Source organism: Solanum lycopersicum, chromosome 5 (genome assembly GCF_036512215.1).
Source record: "Solanum lycopersicum chromosome 5, SLM_r2.1".
Lineage (NCBI taxonomy): Eukaryota > Viridiplantae > Streptophyta > Magnoliopsida > Solanales > Solanaceae > Solanum > Solanum lycopersicum.
This window is the reverse complement of record NC_090804.1, coordinates 7,461,809-7,481,289: the sequence shown is the minus strand read 5'-3', so window position 1 is coordinate 7,481,289 and position 19,481 is coordinate 7,461,809. Positions and strand designations below refer to the sequence as shown.

At 31.6% G+C, this 19,481-nt stretch overlaps 1 protein-coding gene across 1 annotated transcript; it reads left to right on the top strand.

The window, feature by feature from the left end:
• The first annotated feature begins 9,122 nt into the window (after positions 1–9,122).
• LOC101246426 (O-fucosyltransferase family protein) lies at positions 9,123–17,077 on the top strand. The gene is given in 11 exon segments (NM_001346598.1): positions 9,123–9,616; positions 10,449–10,499; positions 10,600–10,690; positions 13,018–13,094; positions 13,294–13,382; positions 13,627–13,746; positions 15,249–15,365; positions 15,448–15,591; positions 15,684–15,807; positions 15,901–16,092; positions 16,353–17,077. Coding segments are annotated over 11 exon segments (1,686 nt in total). The 5' UTR covers positions 9,123–9,295; the 3' UTR covers positions 16,713–17,077.
• Positions 17,078–19,481: the final 2,404 nt, after the last annotated feature.

Here is a 19,481-nt window from a genome sequence, read left to right as displayed (position 1 = left end):
GTTCAACTTTTTTAATTTAATAATTTTTATTTAATTTGAGTAGTTTGACATTTCTTTCTTCGATCGAATTCACTATTGAAGTGCATTTATATTGCCAAGAACTTTGACTTTTCTCTTTCCATTTAAAAAAAAATTAAATAATTCTTGATCATGTTGTGACCACTACTAGTTATTGTTTCTCCTTGGTACGATTGGTCGTGAATCTCTTTTCTTTTTCATTATACCTCTCTATCAAGATGAATTAAGATATATGGGTCACGAGTTGGTTCATACGTGGGCTACACTGTGATGAATGATTTTTTAATTTATGAATAAAAATTAAAATAATTTTGGATTGTTATAAATACATTGAATTAAGTGGATTGTCCATTAATCTCATCATAAACTTATCCTTATCATGGATATGTATGCCTTTTGGTTGATTTCTCTACGTATAAATAGAGATATCATTCACCATTGTAATACACACTTGAATAAGAAGAAAATTCTTCTTCTATCTACTTCTCTTGTTTTCTTCTCTTTATGATTATATTCTTATGAGCTTGATTTTATAACACGTTATCAGCACGAGTCTCTATCTAATTGAGAGTGAGTTCTTCTTTTTCTTTAGCTCATATTTTGGTTGATCTCGTTATGAAGATCAAAGTATTATATGCATAAAATCAGGTATGTATTTTCTAAAATATTTTATGATTTAGAATAAAATAGTGTTCAGTCACTAACAATTATCAGAAACCGAAGACATATACTACTATTGGTTGAATATGACATGCTATACAAAACTTCTTAAATGAAAGAAGGTATAAAATTTTAATAGCATGAGTTTGAATATTATGTTGATTGTTTTGAAAGACTCAAAGAATAAATCATGTTGTACTTCGATTTATTATACCGTTGGTTAAGGGTAAGACGATAGATTCAAGTTTCATCGCACCAAAAGGGTAAGACATCAGGTTAAAGTCCGGATGCACCATAATAAAAAATATTTAAGGATAAGACGATAGATTCAAGTTCTATCGCATCAAAAGGGTAAGACATCAATTAGAGTTTTGATGCACCGTGATTGGGTTCAAGTCCCATAGAATTATGGCGTACACGCCTTATATGGGTAAGACATTGAGTTTGAGCCAATGCACCATAGCGATGATAAAATGATGACTAAGAAAAATAATATATTTTTTATGAAATGTCTTGAAATTCATGATATTGAATTTGCTCCATTCCTTGAAAAGAATGTGGTAGCAACATGTGATAACTCTGAAATTCGCCTGTTGACTTGCTCCATTTAATCATATGAATGTGGTAGCAGTGAATGATTAGTCTGAAAGATGACAAATAATTATTGATATGAATAAGGGCGTGGAGGAACAGAATTATAATAGTCATCATTGTATTAATGATAAAAGGAAGAACACTATGAGTTCTTCAAATAGTCCTTCAAAATCTGAAGACAATTTTTATTATCAAAATGATATGAAAGGTCATTAGACTTGTGAATGTTTTCAACCCAATAATTTGACAAGTTTATAAATCCTCTATCATGATATAAGAAGTTAAAGTAATGGTACACTTGATCCTTCAAACTGATGTTGAGGCGTGTCATGGAAATATGATGAATTTTAAAGCCATGATAATGTGCTTATAATGCAAATTTATGAAGTACATATAAATAATTAGTCCATTCCTTGAAGAGAATGTGACTTGTGATGAGTATTGTGAATGCTCGACCATTTTATAAGAGAATGGGTCCAGATGTGATAAAATCATTATAGGTTAGATATATGCCACAACTCACCTCTATGGAAGGTTTGAGAAAAAATGATATATGTCACTTCTCATCTCTATGGGAGATTTGAGAGGAAATAAATTTTATTTAGCAGAAATGACTAATTGTATTGTACGTTTTATACGTCACTATGGTATGTTTATTGTGAACTACCGAAAGGAAAAAAGAAAGAAATAGTTCTTGCCTATAGGGTTGTGGTCATTATTGTGTGGTAATACAAATTTGTCATTGATGGTGTACCCATGGTACAACAAAAGTAAAGCAAGAAAGACGCCTTGCTCGTATTGATTTTGACCATGACAATAATAATATAATTTCCTCCTTGAAGGAGATGCTCACCACAGGATGGTGTCATGCAATATGTGATAGTACACAAAATTAATTGCAAGCTCTAACGAGTTGTGCTATTATCAGAGGAATAATATTGGGGTTGTAGTAAGTCTCAAAAGAAACTTTTTACGTTTCGGATGAATTGAAAATAAATATTGAGACTATAAATCACTACAAGCGAAGAGGGTTATAAATATTTATGTAAAAGATTACCCCACTTTTTCTCTTGTTTGTTCCATACAAACATGTACATGCTGATGAAATCACATGTAAAAGTAAGTTATAAGTGTACTAAAATAAAGATCAGTTGGCATGACTGGTTGACCATTCCGATTAAATGTGATGCAAACGTGATTGAGAATTCAGGTGATTTATATGATGAAGAAATAAAGATTTTTCAAGAATTCTCTTGTGTTGCTTGTTCTCTTGATAAAATGATCATTGTACCAGCTAAGGTTGGGATTGTAATCCCCTAAAATTTTTGGAACATATAAAAGGGTGAATATGGGCCCGTTCACCTGTCATGTGGATTATTTGCAACTATATGATTGATGCATCTATGCGATGGTCACATGTATTTTGTTGTCAACTTACATATTGGTTTTTGTAAGGTTGTTTGCTCGAATTGTTAAAATTAAGAGCACAGTTCCAAACTATGAAATTATATTGATAATGCTGGTTGATTTAGCAGAAATTGTATGCCTCCAATTATAGCTAAATCATGGTTATTAGAACAAAACTCCCAAATAAGATTTGGTATGAGATAATTTTATTTAACACATAGCAACACATGTATGCATCAAACCAACAAGGTTTCCCCATTAAAATTGGTTCAGGGTCAGGAACCATATAATTTTCATCTAAAATGTTGAATGTGCGGTTATGATTTTAATTGCTCCACCATGCACAAAGATGAACTTCCAAATAATGTTGGAATAAATGTTAGATTTTCTAACATTAGGGGGAGAGATGATTGACAGTTGAAAATTATGTGTGAGGTTAATGATGAATTATCTAGATCCTCGTTAAATAAATATGTGAACTTAAAGTTTAAGTGATAATTCAGTTGCATAATGTTGCAAATCAGTTGCCAGATGATTCAGCTGCAAATGCTCCAATGTGAAGTCCTTGAAAGACAGAGTCTATGATACGCCGGAAGCGTAATAGACCCATCGATCCCAAATATAAAATTCCTTGAAGAAGAAAGGAGCAAATAATCAATATGGTCATGATAATGAGGCAAGTGCTATAAAAGAGCACATTGACCATAACACTTCATAAAATCTTGAAAAAAGGTTCAGGTACCTGAAATAATGAAAAATGAAGAGATCTCGATAAGTTATGTCTTATTGGAATCGATATCAGATAACCGTCGACGATATCTTTGATATGAGGTAGCACTCAATGATATAAATTATGACGAGGATCTTGAATTCAAATCTGTCATATAGTGTGGACAGATAAATGGTTGGCCAAGTAAAATGCACAATTCAAGTATATTTTGTTTCACTTAGAAAAGTGACATTTTGGACTGATAGTCCATAAATCAAGGTATAATGTCAGTGTGGTACAAATAAATTATTATGCGATAGTATAACCGTAAAATATCAAATACGGTTTGTGCCTTGGGGCATAAAGGTTTATCACAAAAATCCTGACATTATTGGAGATGTTTTCTCCTTTGGTGGATGCAATGAGGTTTGTTTTGATCTGGCAACATATGAAAAACTTGAATGCATGTAATGAATAATGGTAATGTCTAGCTAGACAATGAAGGTTAAATGAAAATCCTTGAAATAGTCGAGGTGTCTGAAGAATATAAGAGTTTGAAAGAAACTTTTTTAATAAAGTTTCAAGAATCCTTATATGGATTGAAATAGTCAAGGAAGAAAAAGGGTACAAAAGAATGACCTAATTGTCCTTTTATTTTTATGAAAAGGTCTTGCAAGATAAAATTTTGTCTTGACCTACAGATTGATAATTTGACAAATGAAATATATGTCTAACAGTGCACGTACATCGAAAAATTTTGATGCAATTTTATATGAATAAATCGCATTCATTAAGTACTCCAATCATTATGAGATCACTTGACATAAATGATGATTCAGTTTGATCTCAAAAGAAGAATGAAGAGTTTCTTGGTGATGAAACTCTATCTTGGTGCAATCAGGGCACTAGTAGATCTTACTAACAATATTTGACCAGATATTTGTTTTGCAGTAAATTTACTGGCAAGATTCAGTTTCTCCCCGATAAAAGGACATTGAAATGGTGTTGAACACATGATTGAATATCCTCGAAGGACCATAGTTATGGGTTTATTCTATTCCGAGGAATTCAATACAAAATTGATTGGTTACGCAGATGCAGAATATTTATCTAATCCGCATAAAGCTCTATCTCAAGCACGCTATGTGTTTGCATGTGGAGGCACAATAATATCCTGGCGATCAATGAAGTAAATGTTGCTATGCAGAAATAAAAGTCCTCCATGAAGCAAGTCAAAAGTGCGTCTGGTTGAGATAAATGACACACCATATTCAAGAAATGTGTGATTTTTCTTTGAAAAATAATATACCAACCACAACATACGAAGATTGGAGACATCATCACAATAAATTAAGTGATGTTTTAATCAGGGGAGTATAATACGCGTTGCACTCTTTTTCCCTTGACCGAGGTTTTTTTCCACTGGGTTTTCCTAGCAAGGTTTTTAATGATGCAACAAATAGTGCATATCAAAAGATATGTGTACTCTTTTTCCTTCACTAAATTTTTTTCCCAAAGGGTTTTTCCTAGTAAGGTTTTAACGAGGCACATTATCTATGGACATCCAAGGGGGAGTGTTATAAATACATTGAATTAAGTGGATTGTCCATTAAACTTATCATAAACTTATCCTTATCATGGATATGTATTCCCAAGGTGATGAATCTTTTTGGAATAGAAATGTATCTACTAATGTGACATTAAACATGGTGACCTTTTGGTTGATTTCTCTACCTATAAATAGAGATATCATTCACCATTGTAATACACACTTGAATAAGAAGAAAATTCTTCTTCTTCTATCTACTTCTCTTGTCTTCTTCTATTCTTATGAGTTTGATTTTATAACATGGATAAAGTTATTTAGATGATTTCACATGTCCATCCGTTAACCTTAAGGTTATACACAATTCAAAAGACTGACGGCAAGAATGTATATAACCTTAAAGTATAACAAAGAATATCTGTATAGCATTTATGATAGTTTGGGAGTACATTTATACTTTTTGTGTTACTGTTTTTTAGGACGTGTTTGGTCACGAGAGATGAAATTATGATTTGAAATCATATTATATGAAGTTAAAGTTTTATTTTGATATGCAATTTTGATTTTTTAAGTTGTATTTTTCTAATAAAGATTAAAAAAATCACAAGTTATGAAAACTATCAAAATCATCTAAATCTTAAACCAAATAAGCAAAAGTTCATAATAAAAAATATAATACACTAGCATAAAGCTATTTTAAAAATAATGATATAAATATTTATGTTATCTGAAGGTTAGTTTAATAAAAATTTACCAACAAACTAAATATGTAAGATTTCTTTCTCCTTCAATGACAACAATTAACAAAAAACAAATAAATAAGTTCATATCTTTTCACACAATTTTATCTATATTGAGTTAAATCACATTAATTACCTTATAAAAAGAAAAAAAATCCCAGTAATGATTCATTTATAGGACAAATTTAACTGTGTGGTTTACTTTCATTTTGATTTCTACATTTTCTTCCGAGTGGTTGATAAATTTGAAATTTGAAGAGTTAATTGCACAATAATTATGATCTATTCTGCAATTCAAATATTTTGTTTTGTTTTAAAAACGAAAATGCAAATTTGGATATATTACAATAGAGACCAGACAATTATCTACTCAAACTGCAGAGATATTAGAGTAGCAGATATGGAAGATTTAAGACAAATGAACAAGTTAGCAATATATTTTGCTTTCTCATCCAAAAATATGTTCTATTCTTAATCATAGTAATTTATAGGAGTACATAACAAGTAATTCTTTAAATTTTATAAATACTAGAATTTTTTTGCCCATGTAAATTATTCACTCTTTTAAAAATATATTTTTTTAAAATTAATATTTAGCCATACTTAGAAAAGGTTCATTTAAATTTATAATATTCACACTATAAGAACACAATAAAAGATAATTTCAATTTTTCAAATTCCAATTAAAGTAAATAATATTTAATTTCCATAATTATACAATCATTGGTATTTATAGGAAATAGTCAAATATATTACTATATTGTTGGAAACAATTTAAAATATATCCCTCGTTATAGTTTGGATTCAAATATACTTTTTACAATATACTATGATATAAATATATTCTTAATTTTAACAAAATAACATATATCAATGTAAAAATTAAATATCTCACTACTTATTTTAAATACTCAATTTCTTTAAGATTTTCACCAATTTAACCCATTTACATAGGGCCCGTTTGGATGGGCTTAATAAAAACAGTTTTAAAAAAGTACTTTTGAAAGTGCTGAAACGCAGTTATGCGTTTGAAGTTAAAAAAAGGTTGTTGATGTGTTTGACAAATAAGTGCTGATAAACAGCTTTTTAAATCAAAATGTCTGAAATACCCTTAAAAGTTGTTAACATAATAAAAGTTAATTAATTTATATTTTACAGCTATAATTAATTATATTTTGCTATCATTCACATATTTCTTTCTCATCACAAATTATTTATAAGAGGAATATAAACTTATTATAGATTTTAAAGATATATAATTTGAATAGATCAAAGAACGATTTAAGATTTTATTTTAGTTTCATCCATAGGTAATAATAATAGTCTATCATTCATATATTTCTTTATTATCATAAATTATTTATAAAAGGAATATAAATTTTTATTTAAATTATATGTGCAGCTTATTTTACATTTTAATATATTATAATTTGAATAGATCAGTTGAAAGATTTAAGATTTATTTTATTTTCATTTATTAGTAATAGTAATTGTCTATCATCCACACGTGAAAAGGGAAAAATAGAAGAAAGAGATGTTAGGGTTATGTGGGTAATTTGGAGATTGTATAAAAATATTAAGGGTAAAAAGATAAAAATGTGGTCAACTTAAAACAACTTATAAGCTGGAAAAAAAAGCACTCCTACCCCAACTTTTAACTTTTGGCTTAAAATAAGTTTTTTTTTTTTAACATAAAATAAGTTATTTTGAGGATTGCCAAACAACTAAATAAGTCAAAAACCAGCTTTTAAGTCAGTTTGACCAGCTTTTAAGCCGAGCCAAACAGGCTCATAGTTATTTTATCCATGCAAAATTTTTAATGAAATAAACACTCAATCAACACGAAACTCACAGAGGGATAACGATGGGACAGTATGCAGCGGGAGCGGAGCGGGTTGAATTTAACTCATAAGTTTTTAAATCCATTTTACCCAACCCGCATAATAACTTTTTTCATTTTCAACTCGCCTTACCCGTGTGGCATAGACCTGCCCCTATGAACCTGCTTGTATAGTTTTTTTAATATTTACTTTTTTTAGTTGAGTTTGAATAATAAAAATAAATTCATTTTTTAATTAAATTATATTAATTTAATAGGATAACAACTTTCAATTTTTTTAAAAAAAGATCAATTAACTAAAGAAAGTATATTATTTTTTATTGAGCTATTTTTATTTAATGTCATGAATATTTTAATAATTTTAAAGCAGTTATCTTAATAAATAATGTCCAACAATTTTATTAATATAAAAATTAAAATTAAATTTAAACCCACATAAAATCATATATATCCCAAACCATCCTATCCTATATTAATTTTTTTTTTAAAAAACAATTCAACCCATTTTATATCACCTTCTCGTACAACCTTAAACCCGTCATGCTCCATTGCCATTCTTAAAACTCACCCATAGTGCGGGGTCATATTTTCTCCACTTAAAAATTTCTTGCAATCATGAAGTGATATTTTTGACGTGTGAATCGATGAATTTATTTTTCATGTCCTTTCTTATGGAATTAATTTGTATCATACGGACACCTTAATATTTAAATTAAAATATCATAAGGTTCAATTTGTCAACAGATACACCAACAAAATATACGACTTGAAGCTGATTTTATTTTCTAAAATATTTTTATAGTCGAACTAAAATATGTAGATTTTAATGTCCAAATTTTATTTCATCAGAAATTAATTTATATTGCTTCATTATACTTTCTTCTTTTCAGAAAGAATGACCTAGTTTGACTTGACTCGTAGTTTAACAAAATAAAGAAGATTTTTGATTATGTGGTCTTAAATTAAAGTTATGTCAAATTTATAAAATTGTCCTTTAATCTTGTGGTCTTAAACATGTCACGTGAAAAATTATTACCAAAAAAAGAAAGATGTCATTCTTTTTAAAACAGACTAAAAAGGAAAGAAAAGGAGGTCATTCTTTTCTAAACGAAGGAAGTATGTAAAACTAAAATGATTTAGAGATATTTTAGCAAAAGGTAAAAATAAAATTGACAATGTGATATCTTAATTGAAGTTGTTTGTTTATATCATCATTGATTGTATATCTATTTTAAAATGAGTTCAAGAGCTTTCGATTCAAATTTGATCAATGTAGAAAATGAATGAGTTTCATAAAGAAATTATGTATTTAAGTTATTTAACTTTTAAACTGATATGTGTTAGTTTGTTAAAAAAAATTTTAGAATATATTTAAATAGATTCATAATATTTCATTTAATTAGCTGGATTAAAAACTAAATTGAGTATAAAATTATGAACTGATTAATTTTGTTTTTTATCGGAATTATTGAATGAAATGCTCATACTATTTTTATTTTTTTTGAGGTTGAAAAAAAACATTAGTCATATTGAAGGGGTTAGATCTCACATTTGAAAATATGAGGGGCTCTAAGTAAAACATTTACCCGTCAAAATGTACTATTTTTTAATAAGGTAAGTCAAGAGATCACCGATCTGGAAACTCAGCACTCTTTTACACACTGACTGATAATATAGCCGTTGCCGGAGCCGAAATTCTAGAAAATTCTCACTTACCCCGTCAACGTTAACTACTCGCCGGAGTACGGTGAAGCAAACTGGCGTTCAGTCCGAAGCGAGCAATGGCGGAGCTACGCCACTCAAGCTCGATCGGAAACCGAGTTACAGCGTCACCTAGGAAGCGAGACGACGTCACCGCTTCCTCATCTCCTTTGGTTCCTGACAGTGCTCCTAACGTTGATGATGACGATGATGATTATCGTGGTCGGTATCCTCGAGATCGGTTTCGTTCATTCCTCTCTTCGCATCTTCAACCTATTTTCCCTTTCTTCTTCCCTGATGAATCGAGGTCTCACCCTCACAAGTTCAAGATCTCGCTATTTCTGCTTGTTGTTCTCATACTTTCACTAGTTGTCCTGATTTCGTCCGTCGTACATCGTTTGGTAAGGCTTCATTTTATTGATCTTAAAACGCACACATAAACATTTGTATGTATCACATCTCAATTTGCTCACTGGAAGCGATATTTCTAGTTTATCAAAAGATTTTGCGGTTCTAATTAGTTTGAAGCTGGTATGTACTAGTTGAGATTATTAAGCCTTACATGTTTCTACTATGCTCTCTTAGTCCCGGTAGGAAAAAGTGTGGGATTTGGGGAAAGTTATTTTAAGAGAACATGTGATTTGACTCGGATGATAAAATATTTGTCAATGCTGGAATGAATGAATGGATTGGTCAAATTGAAGAAACTAGAAGTAATTAGGAAGTGCTTTTGATAACTATTGGTCAAGTCAGGACCTTGACTTTCAGATAGTGTTTACTAGAAAAGATGAGAATCAACTAGAGATAAGTACAAGTAGTCCTTTTGATGATTATTGATCAAGTTAAGATTTTAACTCCGTTATATGTTTACTAGAATAGAAATGTATGTCTTTCGGCTGCTAGCGTAATTAAGTAATGCCATGTAATTTGGTAAATGCTAGCCAATCTTTTAGAGTTGTTCTTATATTGATACTGACATGCCATATTGCTTAAGTTTGCTTTAACATATCTCTGATATCAATCAAATTGTGGGCCGTGTAAGCATCTTTGTTCCTCGACTTTCTTCATATAAAGGATTTCATTTATGGTTATTATTGTTTTGTGAGCTACATTGGCTTTTTGATTTGGTTTAACAAACTATTATTGAAAGAACGTTTGATGTATTTCCCTATTTGATGTTCTTTGACTCAATTTCAGCGTTTAAAACACTTTTTACGCTTTTTTTCTCTGTAGAATGCTCCATATTTGTGCAAAAAGGATGGTATAACTCTTCAGTGTCCACCGGTATGTTCTTGAAAGACTACTTTTTTGTCTGCTACTGCATCATATTACATAATCACTACCATCATTGTAGTCAAACGTCCAATCTTTCTAATTTTATTAGGTGAAAGAACCTTCTTCCTTGTGGGAGAATCCTTATTCATCAACAACCTCGTGGAAGCCTTGTGCGGAGCGACGTGAGGGACTGATGTCAGGTATTTCTATGCTCCTTGAAATTATATTTATACATTTGCCTTGTCATGTCTTCTGGTGGGGCAATTTGGTTCAATATACTCCGTCAAGTTCACGATTATAGAGAATTTAACTCATCTTCTCCCCTCTTCCTCGAGGTAACCGTGTAAAAAAGTTTAGTATTTTCTTTTCCACGATAGTGATATTCCTTAGCTACTTCTTTCCTTGGCTAATGGAAAAAATGCTTCTGCTTGGCGCCATCCATCTTCAAATAGTAGCGCTGCTGAGATCAGACTGTGGAACTTAGGTGCTAGGGGCATTGCTTTCGGTGCAATCCATATCTCTTCCCCCAGCTTTGTCGGCCTGCTGCTCTGCTCCCCCTTCAAATGGATTGTATCCGTTGCCCCTCTAATAGACGCTGAAAAATGACTTCTATAGATACATATATAAAACAATATATTGGATGAACCATGTGACGGGTTGAAGCCTGACATTTAAGTGAGTGCAGGGTAGTGTGGCAGGCACTCTCTGGTGTTTGAACAGAAATGTCATCTAACTACTGAAATGATAAAAGAACAAGGCCGGCAACCTTAAAAACTTTGTTCAGAAATAGCATGTTGTATTATCCTATGCAATTGAAGAATGTTGTTGTTAGTAGTTAAATTTAAGTTACAAATTCATCTTTGTTGTTGATAATTTGATTTATTAGTTCAATTGGATTAGACTCTTGAATGATTCTTCTTCTAATGCTCATGGAGTGATTTAGGAACTTATCAAACTGGAAGAGTAGAAATAAGTAAAAGATCCTCAAACATTCAGGGATTTGATAGAGAGCTAAGTGTTAAAATATTGGTTGGTATGACTGTTGGAGTGATATGTGCATACGTCAAGCATTCCTCTTTTGGTTGGTAAGTGAGGTTTCAAATACGAGTGTTAACTTCCTGTTGAAAAGACAGGGACTTAATCACACTTTGATAGATCCTTCCTCTTAAAACTCACATATAGTCTAATGCTTATAACAATATCCCTCTTCGCAAAGGAGAAAAGTAGAGGGAGGGGCAGGCCCATTATCACCAAGTTTCGTACCATGCAGCTACTAGCATTTGGAGATTTCTTGGTTAACAAGATATGTATCCCTCCCTCCAATGCTGGATCTCGAATTCCGTAGTTACAACTATTTTTTTGCTTCAAACAAGAGGTACTCCTCCGTTCCCTTCCTTCCATCATGGTAAATGGTCCAACATCTTAAAATTTCTACCCAATGGTCTCCTTGTGTCATGGCCTTATCAGCATTAGCTTTTTCACAAACCATACTGTGCTCAAATCTGAATATTAGTGGTTGCACAAAATGCAGAATACTTCTGGTTTTACTGCAGTCAGAGGTGAGATTTTCATTTTCCCTTTCACATCAATGAAACGGGGAATTGTCTAGCATCACTCTCTGAAAGGTATTCTAGCACTGCTCTTGCAAATTTGTTATATTCTTTCAACCATATCAGAGCTTCTTTGTTGTTCTGGTATTCGGGTTTCTGATCCCCTTCGAGGAGCATAAGTGCAATAATTGTGCATGACAGCTTCTTCAGTCTATCTTTGTTCATTAATGTTCAGGAACCTAGGTTGGGCAACATTCTACAGTCCCCTGTAACAACTAACACAGAAAGCCCAAATTTAAAAGACCATGTAATTTACTTGTGTTCTTGGCTAATTATCTATTATAGCTATAATGATTATCTTTTTAAGCATTTGTTGTCTATCATTTTGATAAGTAAGCATTTAATATCTTTCTGAAGGCTTCCATTAATATTTTGATTTCTCTTTTCCTCTTTTTGTTTACGTAATTTTTAAAATTTTTGAAGTTATCTGTGTTTTCTTTGATATAAGGAATCTATCTACACTGTTTTACCGGCTTCTTACAATGTTGTTTTAAGAACTTAACATTCTGAAGGCTGGAAATGTTGGTTGTTTTCCTACGTTAACTTTTTTTTAATGAATTACAGCTAGCTAGAATAGAGTAATTTAGAAGTTCACCCTTGATACAGAGCTGTGGAACTCTGTGAATAGGTTTTGGTATACGTCTCATGTGTCATTGAGAAGTGGGAAACCAAGCCGGTCTTCCCATTCATGAAACTCGTATCATTACTTAAGAAGTGGAGAAAATGGTGTAACATGTTTCTGCCTGATACTCCCTTGTTTGCCAAAAGTTATTCATCAAACCTCTTTGGGTTAGATGTATCATTGACAGCTACAAACCTCTCGAGCTTGTTGGAATCTTCATCCAAATTGAATAACTGATCTCTTCACCGTTTACTTCCTATTTTGCAAAATAGTGATATAGCTTGGTGCTTTGCAGATATTCCGCCTGAGAACTCCACAAACGGTTATATATTCATACATGCTGAGGGTGGCTTAAACCAGCAAAGGATCGCTGTATGTTTTATGTCATCTGCTATGCTTGTCGTCCATCTTTTTATATTTGTGTCTGTAACTTTTAGTTATTTCTTGTTTTGATGTCAGTTAATGAATGAGAACTATCTATTGTATTTCCTAAATTGTCTGCATATCTATGAATTCTTTTGTGTTTTCAAAGGATTTTTACCACTTTAATTAGTCATGCATTTCCTTGCAGATATGCAATGCTGTTGCAGTGGCCAAAATTATGAATGCCACCCTTATTTTGCCAGTATTAAAGCAAGACCAGATATGGAAAGACCAAACGTAAGGGAAACTTAACTGAAGCAGCTGTTCTTTGCTCATAAGGGTGGATGTTAATTTTTAATGTTGCACTTTACTGAGATTTTAGTTAAAATGCATAGAAATCAAAATTGAGGTTTTTGGTTGTTGGATCAGAGTTTCTTCTTGGAAAAAAAACATTCCAGATTAAATATCATTGTGTTGTGAGAATTTCCAAAAGGTTGGTAAGACTTTGATTATTCTTAATACGAGTTAACTGTGTTGACAGGAAATTGGAGGACATATTTGATGTAGACCATTTTATTAACTACCTAAAGGATGATGTGCGAATTGTTCGCGATATCCCAGAGTGGTTTACTGATAAAGCTGAGCTCTTCTCAAGCATAAGGTATGGTTCCCTAGCTTTTTTAGCATTTTACATTTGCATGCTAGTTTCATTTTCATGTAGCCGTTATAAGTATAGTTTTCTTTAAGTAGTTTTAAGTAAAATTCCCTGACAAGATTAATCAACATAGTGCTCTACAAATTCAAGTTAACATCATAAAAAAAAACCAGTTGCCCTAGTCGTCGTGTAGTTGTAATGTTACATTGACTTAGGAGGAGTACTGAATATGGATTTGGATCTGATAGTGGTGTGTTCAGTTTCTAGCAATTTTGTGTTTTTGAAGGATCCTTTCCATTTAAACACTTGTACTTTTTGAAAACTCGTTTGGGTTAGCATTTGTATGTCAAGACTAAGAGCCTGTTTGGCTCAGCTTAAAAGCTGGTCAAACTGACTTAAAAGCTGGTTTTTGACTTAGTTAGCTGTTTGGCAATACTCAAAACAGCTTATTTTAAGTTAAAAAAAAACTTATTTTAAGCCAAAAGTTAAAAGCTGGGGTAGGGGTGCTTTTTTTTTTTTTAGCTTATAAGCTGTTTTAAGTTGACCACATTTTTATCTTTTTGTGCTTAATATTTTTATACAATCTCCAAATTACCCATATAACCCTAACATTTCTTTCTCCCATTTTTCCCTTTTCACGTTTGAAATAACAACTTCAGCACTTTTATCCAAACGCATAACTGCTTATTTTAAAAATAAGTTTCAGCACTTTTATCCAAACGCATAACTGCTTATTTTAAAAATAAGTTTCAGCACTTTTAAAAGTACTTTTTTAAAGCTGCTTTTATTAAGCCCATCCAAACGGGCCCTAAGAGAGGAGGGGGAGGGGGGTAAGTGAAGAGTAAGCGTAACAAGGTAATTATCAACATTGATTTATTTGTAGTATGTATTGGGTGTGAGCTGAAGCGTGTGGCTCCTCATCTCTCCATGAGAATTCAAACTGGTGATTACTCCCAGCACAAAATTCTCTAATCCCCATACCACAACAGCTACAGGATTTGTGCAAGATTTCTAGAATTATCTCAGTTACACGGAAGTCTTAAGAGATAGTGATGAGGATAATAACCAAAATGGACTTGGTATTCTCGTAAATAGACCTTGTTGACACAATTAATCGCACAAGAGTTCTAGATTTGCTTCTCAGCATTGGCAAGTTGTATTTTATTTCTTTTTCTGATTATAGTGAATGTGAAAAATAAAAATAGGTGATATTTCAAGGTAGTCAGAAAAGCAAAAGGAAATAAAAGAGCTACTGCTTGTCTCACATATACTTCGAATGTAAAGATACAACGATGTTTCAATAGATGGTTGGTTGGGCTTGACAGGAGATTGTGAATAGCCTGCATAAATACAATAATGAAGTGATTTATGAATAAATTAAATGTCACAAGAACTCCAATTAAGGAGGGGTAGTTGCTGAAGATGAGCGCATAGTTACTATTTCCATTTACAACAGTATGTTATGTTTTGCATTAGTGTTTATAAAGCTTGTACTATATGCTTACCAGGCGTACAGTCAAGAACATTCCCAAGTACGCTTCAGCAGAGTTCTACATAGATAATGTTTTGCCACGGGTCAAGGAGAAGAAGATAATGTCACTAAAACCTTTTGTCGACCGACTTGGGTAAATAGATTTTCATGCTCCTTTAAGTGGCCTGATATTTTAAACTGGCATTGACCTGATAGACTACCCGCTTATCATTCAGGTATGATAATGTTCCTCCAGAGATAAACAAGCTGAGGTGCAGGGTCAACTATCATGCTCTGAAGTTTCTTCCCGAGATTGAGCAGATGGCTGATCAACTCGTTTCAAGGATGAGAAACCGCACTGGTAGTTCAAATCCTTTCATGTGAGTTATTATGCTTGTAAAGCTGCTGTTAAACATGCTGTTTCGCTTCTTCTGATCTATGATGGAACTTAAAATATTTTGTCAAAAACTAGGGCTCTTCACTTGAGATTTGAGAAAGGAATGGTGGGTCTATCATTCTGTGATTTTGTTGGAACAAGGTCAGAGAAAGATCTCATGGCTGCATACCGAAAGAAAGAATGGCCTCGGCGGTTTAAGGTTATCTAGATTATGATCACTCATATAAAGCTGACAGCGACCATTTCATTTTTGATATATTTATCTGGTTTTCTCTGTTTGTTTCGCTGGCAGGATGGTTCCCATTTGTGGGCATTGGCGCTGCAAAAGCGTAAGGAAGGACGATGCCCTCTTGAGCCTGGTGAAGTAGCCGTGCTGCTTCGAGCCATGGGTTATCCTAAAGAAACTCAAATATATGTTGCTTCTGGACAGGTCTATGGTGGACAAAACCGCATGGCACCGCTGAGGAACATGTTCCCAAATCTGGTAAGAGCTACTTGCCCAAACTTCTGATCAAGGGAAGGGTCCTTTATCTATATTTTGTTCAGGTTCTATTTTCTTGTAGCTGATCTTATTTCCTACTACTCTGGTCATCTTTAAAAGAAACATGGGGGGAATTATTTTGTGTAAGAGACCCTAGAAAAGTTCTGGAATTTTTTCACTGCTGCCATTTTGTTTTGTTTATATCAATGTACTGTTTGTTTTTTTTGTTCTTCATTAATATTATATTTTGGCATATGTAATAGGTTACAAAAGAGGAACTAGCTACAAAACCAGAATTGGATGGCTTCAGAAAGCATGTGACAAGCTTGGCAGCCCTCGACTTCCTAGTCTGTTTGAAGTCTGATGTATTTGTGATGACACACGGAGGGAACTTCGCCAAACTGATAATAGGACATCGTAGGTACATGGGTCATCGTCTAAAATCCATTAAGCCGGACAAGGGTCTGATGTCCAAATCCCTAGGAGATCCATATATGGGGTGGGCTTCCTTTGTGGAAGACGTCGTCATAACCCATCAGACTAGAACTGGTTTACCTGAAGAAACATTTCCAAATTATGATCTTTGGGAGAATCCTTTAACAAATTGCATGTGTAAAGCCTGAATTGACAAATCTGTATTGTGAAGATAAGCCCTTTAAGTTAGTGCATCTTTCTAGAGTGGTGCACAGGGAATCGCGAAACTAACAGAGCCAGAATTACAATGCAATTTACACATGGGGATCCCAGAATGGATAGAATGTTGTAGTCCCTGAAAATTATTAACAGAGGAGTTCAGCAAACTGGCTATTAGGAGTGGGCTCTCTCTATAGCTGCCGCCCTGTATTGCCACATCTGTGTTTATGATCTACTTACGTTGGGCGCGGACACCAATACAGTTTTGTATTCTGATTTATTCTCAATTGTTTCATGATATAATGTATATTATTTGCAGTAATAGAAAAAGCTTCCTTCATTTCATTTGAACACAGATCATATCTCATGAGCGATTTGGTGCAACACAAGATACACAAATGCCTTCTCGTTTTAATTCTTGTGCTGTTGATATACAGATTAGATTTCCTATCTTTGAATGATTGTAATATCCATTATATGTACTTGTCATTCAAAACACAGTCAAAACAGAAAAAGCTTATTATCCATTTACTTAAAGAGTGCTTTCTTGTTCCTAGAAAACTCCAAGCGTGTTGAAATGGTCTTTTTCTTATTTGATGGACATGAATTTCTATTAACAAGTAGAGAGTTTTGACATACAGAAAAATACTTTTGTTTGAATTTATTTAATTCTTTGTTAGAGTTATCATTTTCGACGATAATAATCAAATTTAGCAAATTTCAGTATAGTAGGGAAGTTGGATATTATTATTTTCGAGAAGGAATAGAATGTCTATCCCAAATGGGTGGCTGTGTGAGTGTTATCATCGTCAAACTATTTAATAATGTATTCGTCCTTTTCTCTTACTAGATATTTTAAGGTCCGTGATACAGGTTCAATATAATTTTACATATTTTTTTAAAAAAATTACATAAATTCACAATTTAAAATATTATAATCCTCTCTCAGATATATTCTTATTCCCTCTCGGATACATCCACCCACTCTCAAATACATAGATATCCCCTCTTGAACATATCTCTCCCATGAAGTAATATATATATCATTAGTAATGTATCAGACAATCAAGAAATGTATTCGAGAGCAATGAAAAATTTGAGATTTTTCTAAATGAGGAAACTTCTGGGATAGAATGTAATTAGCCTCTAAATATATGAGATTTCTATGCTTTATACTAATTTTTTTTACAGTAAACAATTTAATAAATTACTTAATAATATTTTGCAAATGTTCATACGACATAAATGCGTCGTTTACAATTCAAATTACGAAAGTTGAATTCCAAAAAAATATATGCAGCAATAAAATAGAGAATTGCATTAAGTTATGAGTTAAAACATTTCGCATTCGAGGAAAGTTTAAAATGTTGATATCTTTGAAAAAGTTCATCGATCATATATTTTCGTAAGTGGTATCTATTTTCTACAATATTATCATCTTCTTTTTGTAACATTTGTACCATAAGCTTGCATATTATAAAATATTAATCATTGATCAATCAATTCGTAAAGATCGATTCAAAACCTTTCAAATCTCATTGCTTCAACTTATATATAATATGTTTGTAGTTTGCTTTGTCGGTGAATTTTTTGATACATTTCATTTTTGTCTCCGATAATTGAAATACTTCTATTTCTCTTGGTATTAATATTGAAAGTATTTATTAAAAGCTTGATTTCTAACTTCCACAACAATAAAAACAATCATGAAATCAAATTTATTTCTATATACAATATCAAATATCATAATGTTATATTCTAAATATTGAAAATATTTATTATTATATTGGTTTCCAACTCCACAAAATAACAACAATCATGAAAGCAATTTATTTTTATATATAATAACAATTGACATAAAGTTATATTCTAAATCATATTAATAATTTTTTTTTGATACTAACACCCTAAATATCATATCGTAAAAGAAACTTCCCCACAAAATAACCAAGTTATTATTTATTTTTAATGTTTTTCTTCCTCATTGTTTCTCAAGAACTTTTCTATTGACATTTTTATTTTTATTTTTTCTTTATTTTTTAACTACTCAGTTTTCTTTAGATTGTATTCTTAATATACCTTAGAATTTGAATATTAATTTTTTTTATTGACAAATTTTTCCTGTTAAATAGTTTATCATATTAGATATAAGAAAATATTCTATATAACTTTTCCTGTTAAATAGTTAAACATTGTTTATTCTTTTAGTTACGTAATATTATATATCTTCAAATCAATTAAAAAAATATTGATACGTCATTTTAAAGATTATTTTAATAATTAAGATACGAATTTAGTGATCATATTCTGTAACAAATATTAAAAATATGTTTACGCAATAATTCTTTAAAGTATTTTTAGGAACAAAAATATTAACTATTCAAACACATTTTATTTTAAATTAGTTCAAAATTTTCTTTTAAAAACATGTCAAAACAAATTTAGCATTTATTATTGTTTGTAAAAAGTTAATTAATAGAAAGTTAGAAACTCTTCATTTTAACACAATTATAAAAATATCTTTATGGGTCAATTTTATAAGTAAAGACATGTATGGATTCTTCTAGATTTTCATTTTGGTCATTAACTATACAATTATTATTTCACCCTTAAATAATATAAAATTACTAAAATGCCACTGTTTAATAGATATTTTTGGTTTAATGAAAATTTCACACACACAAAAGAAAATCTACAGAAAATATGAATTCAAATTAAATATCATATCATTAGGATACACATGTAATTCAAGAAAAAAT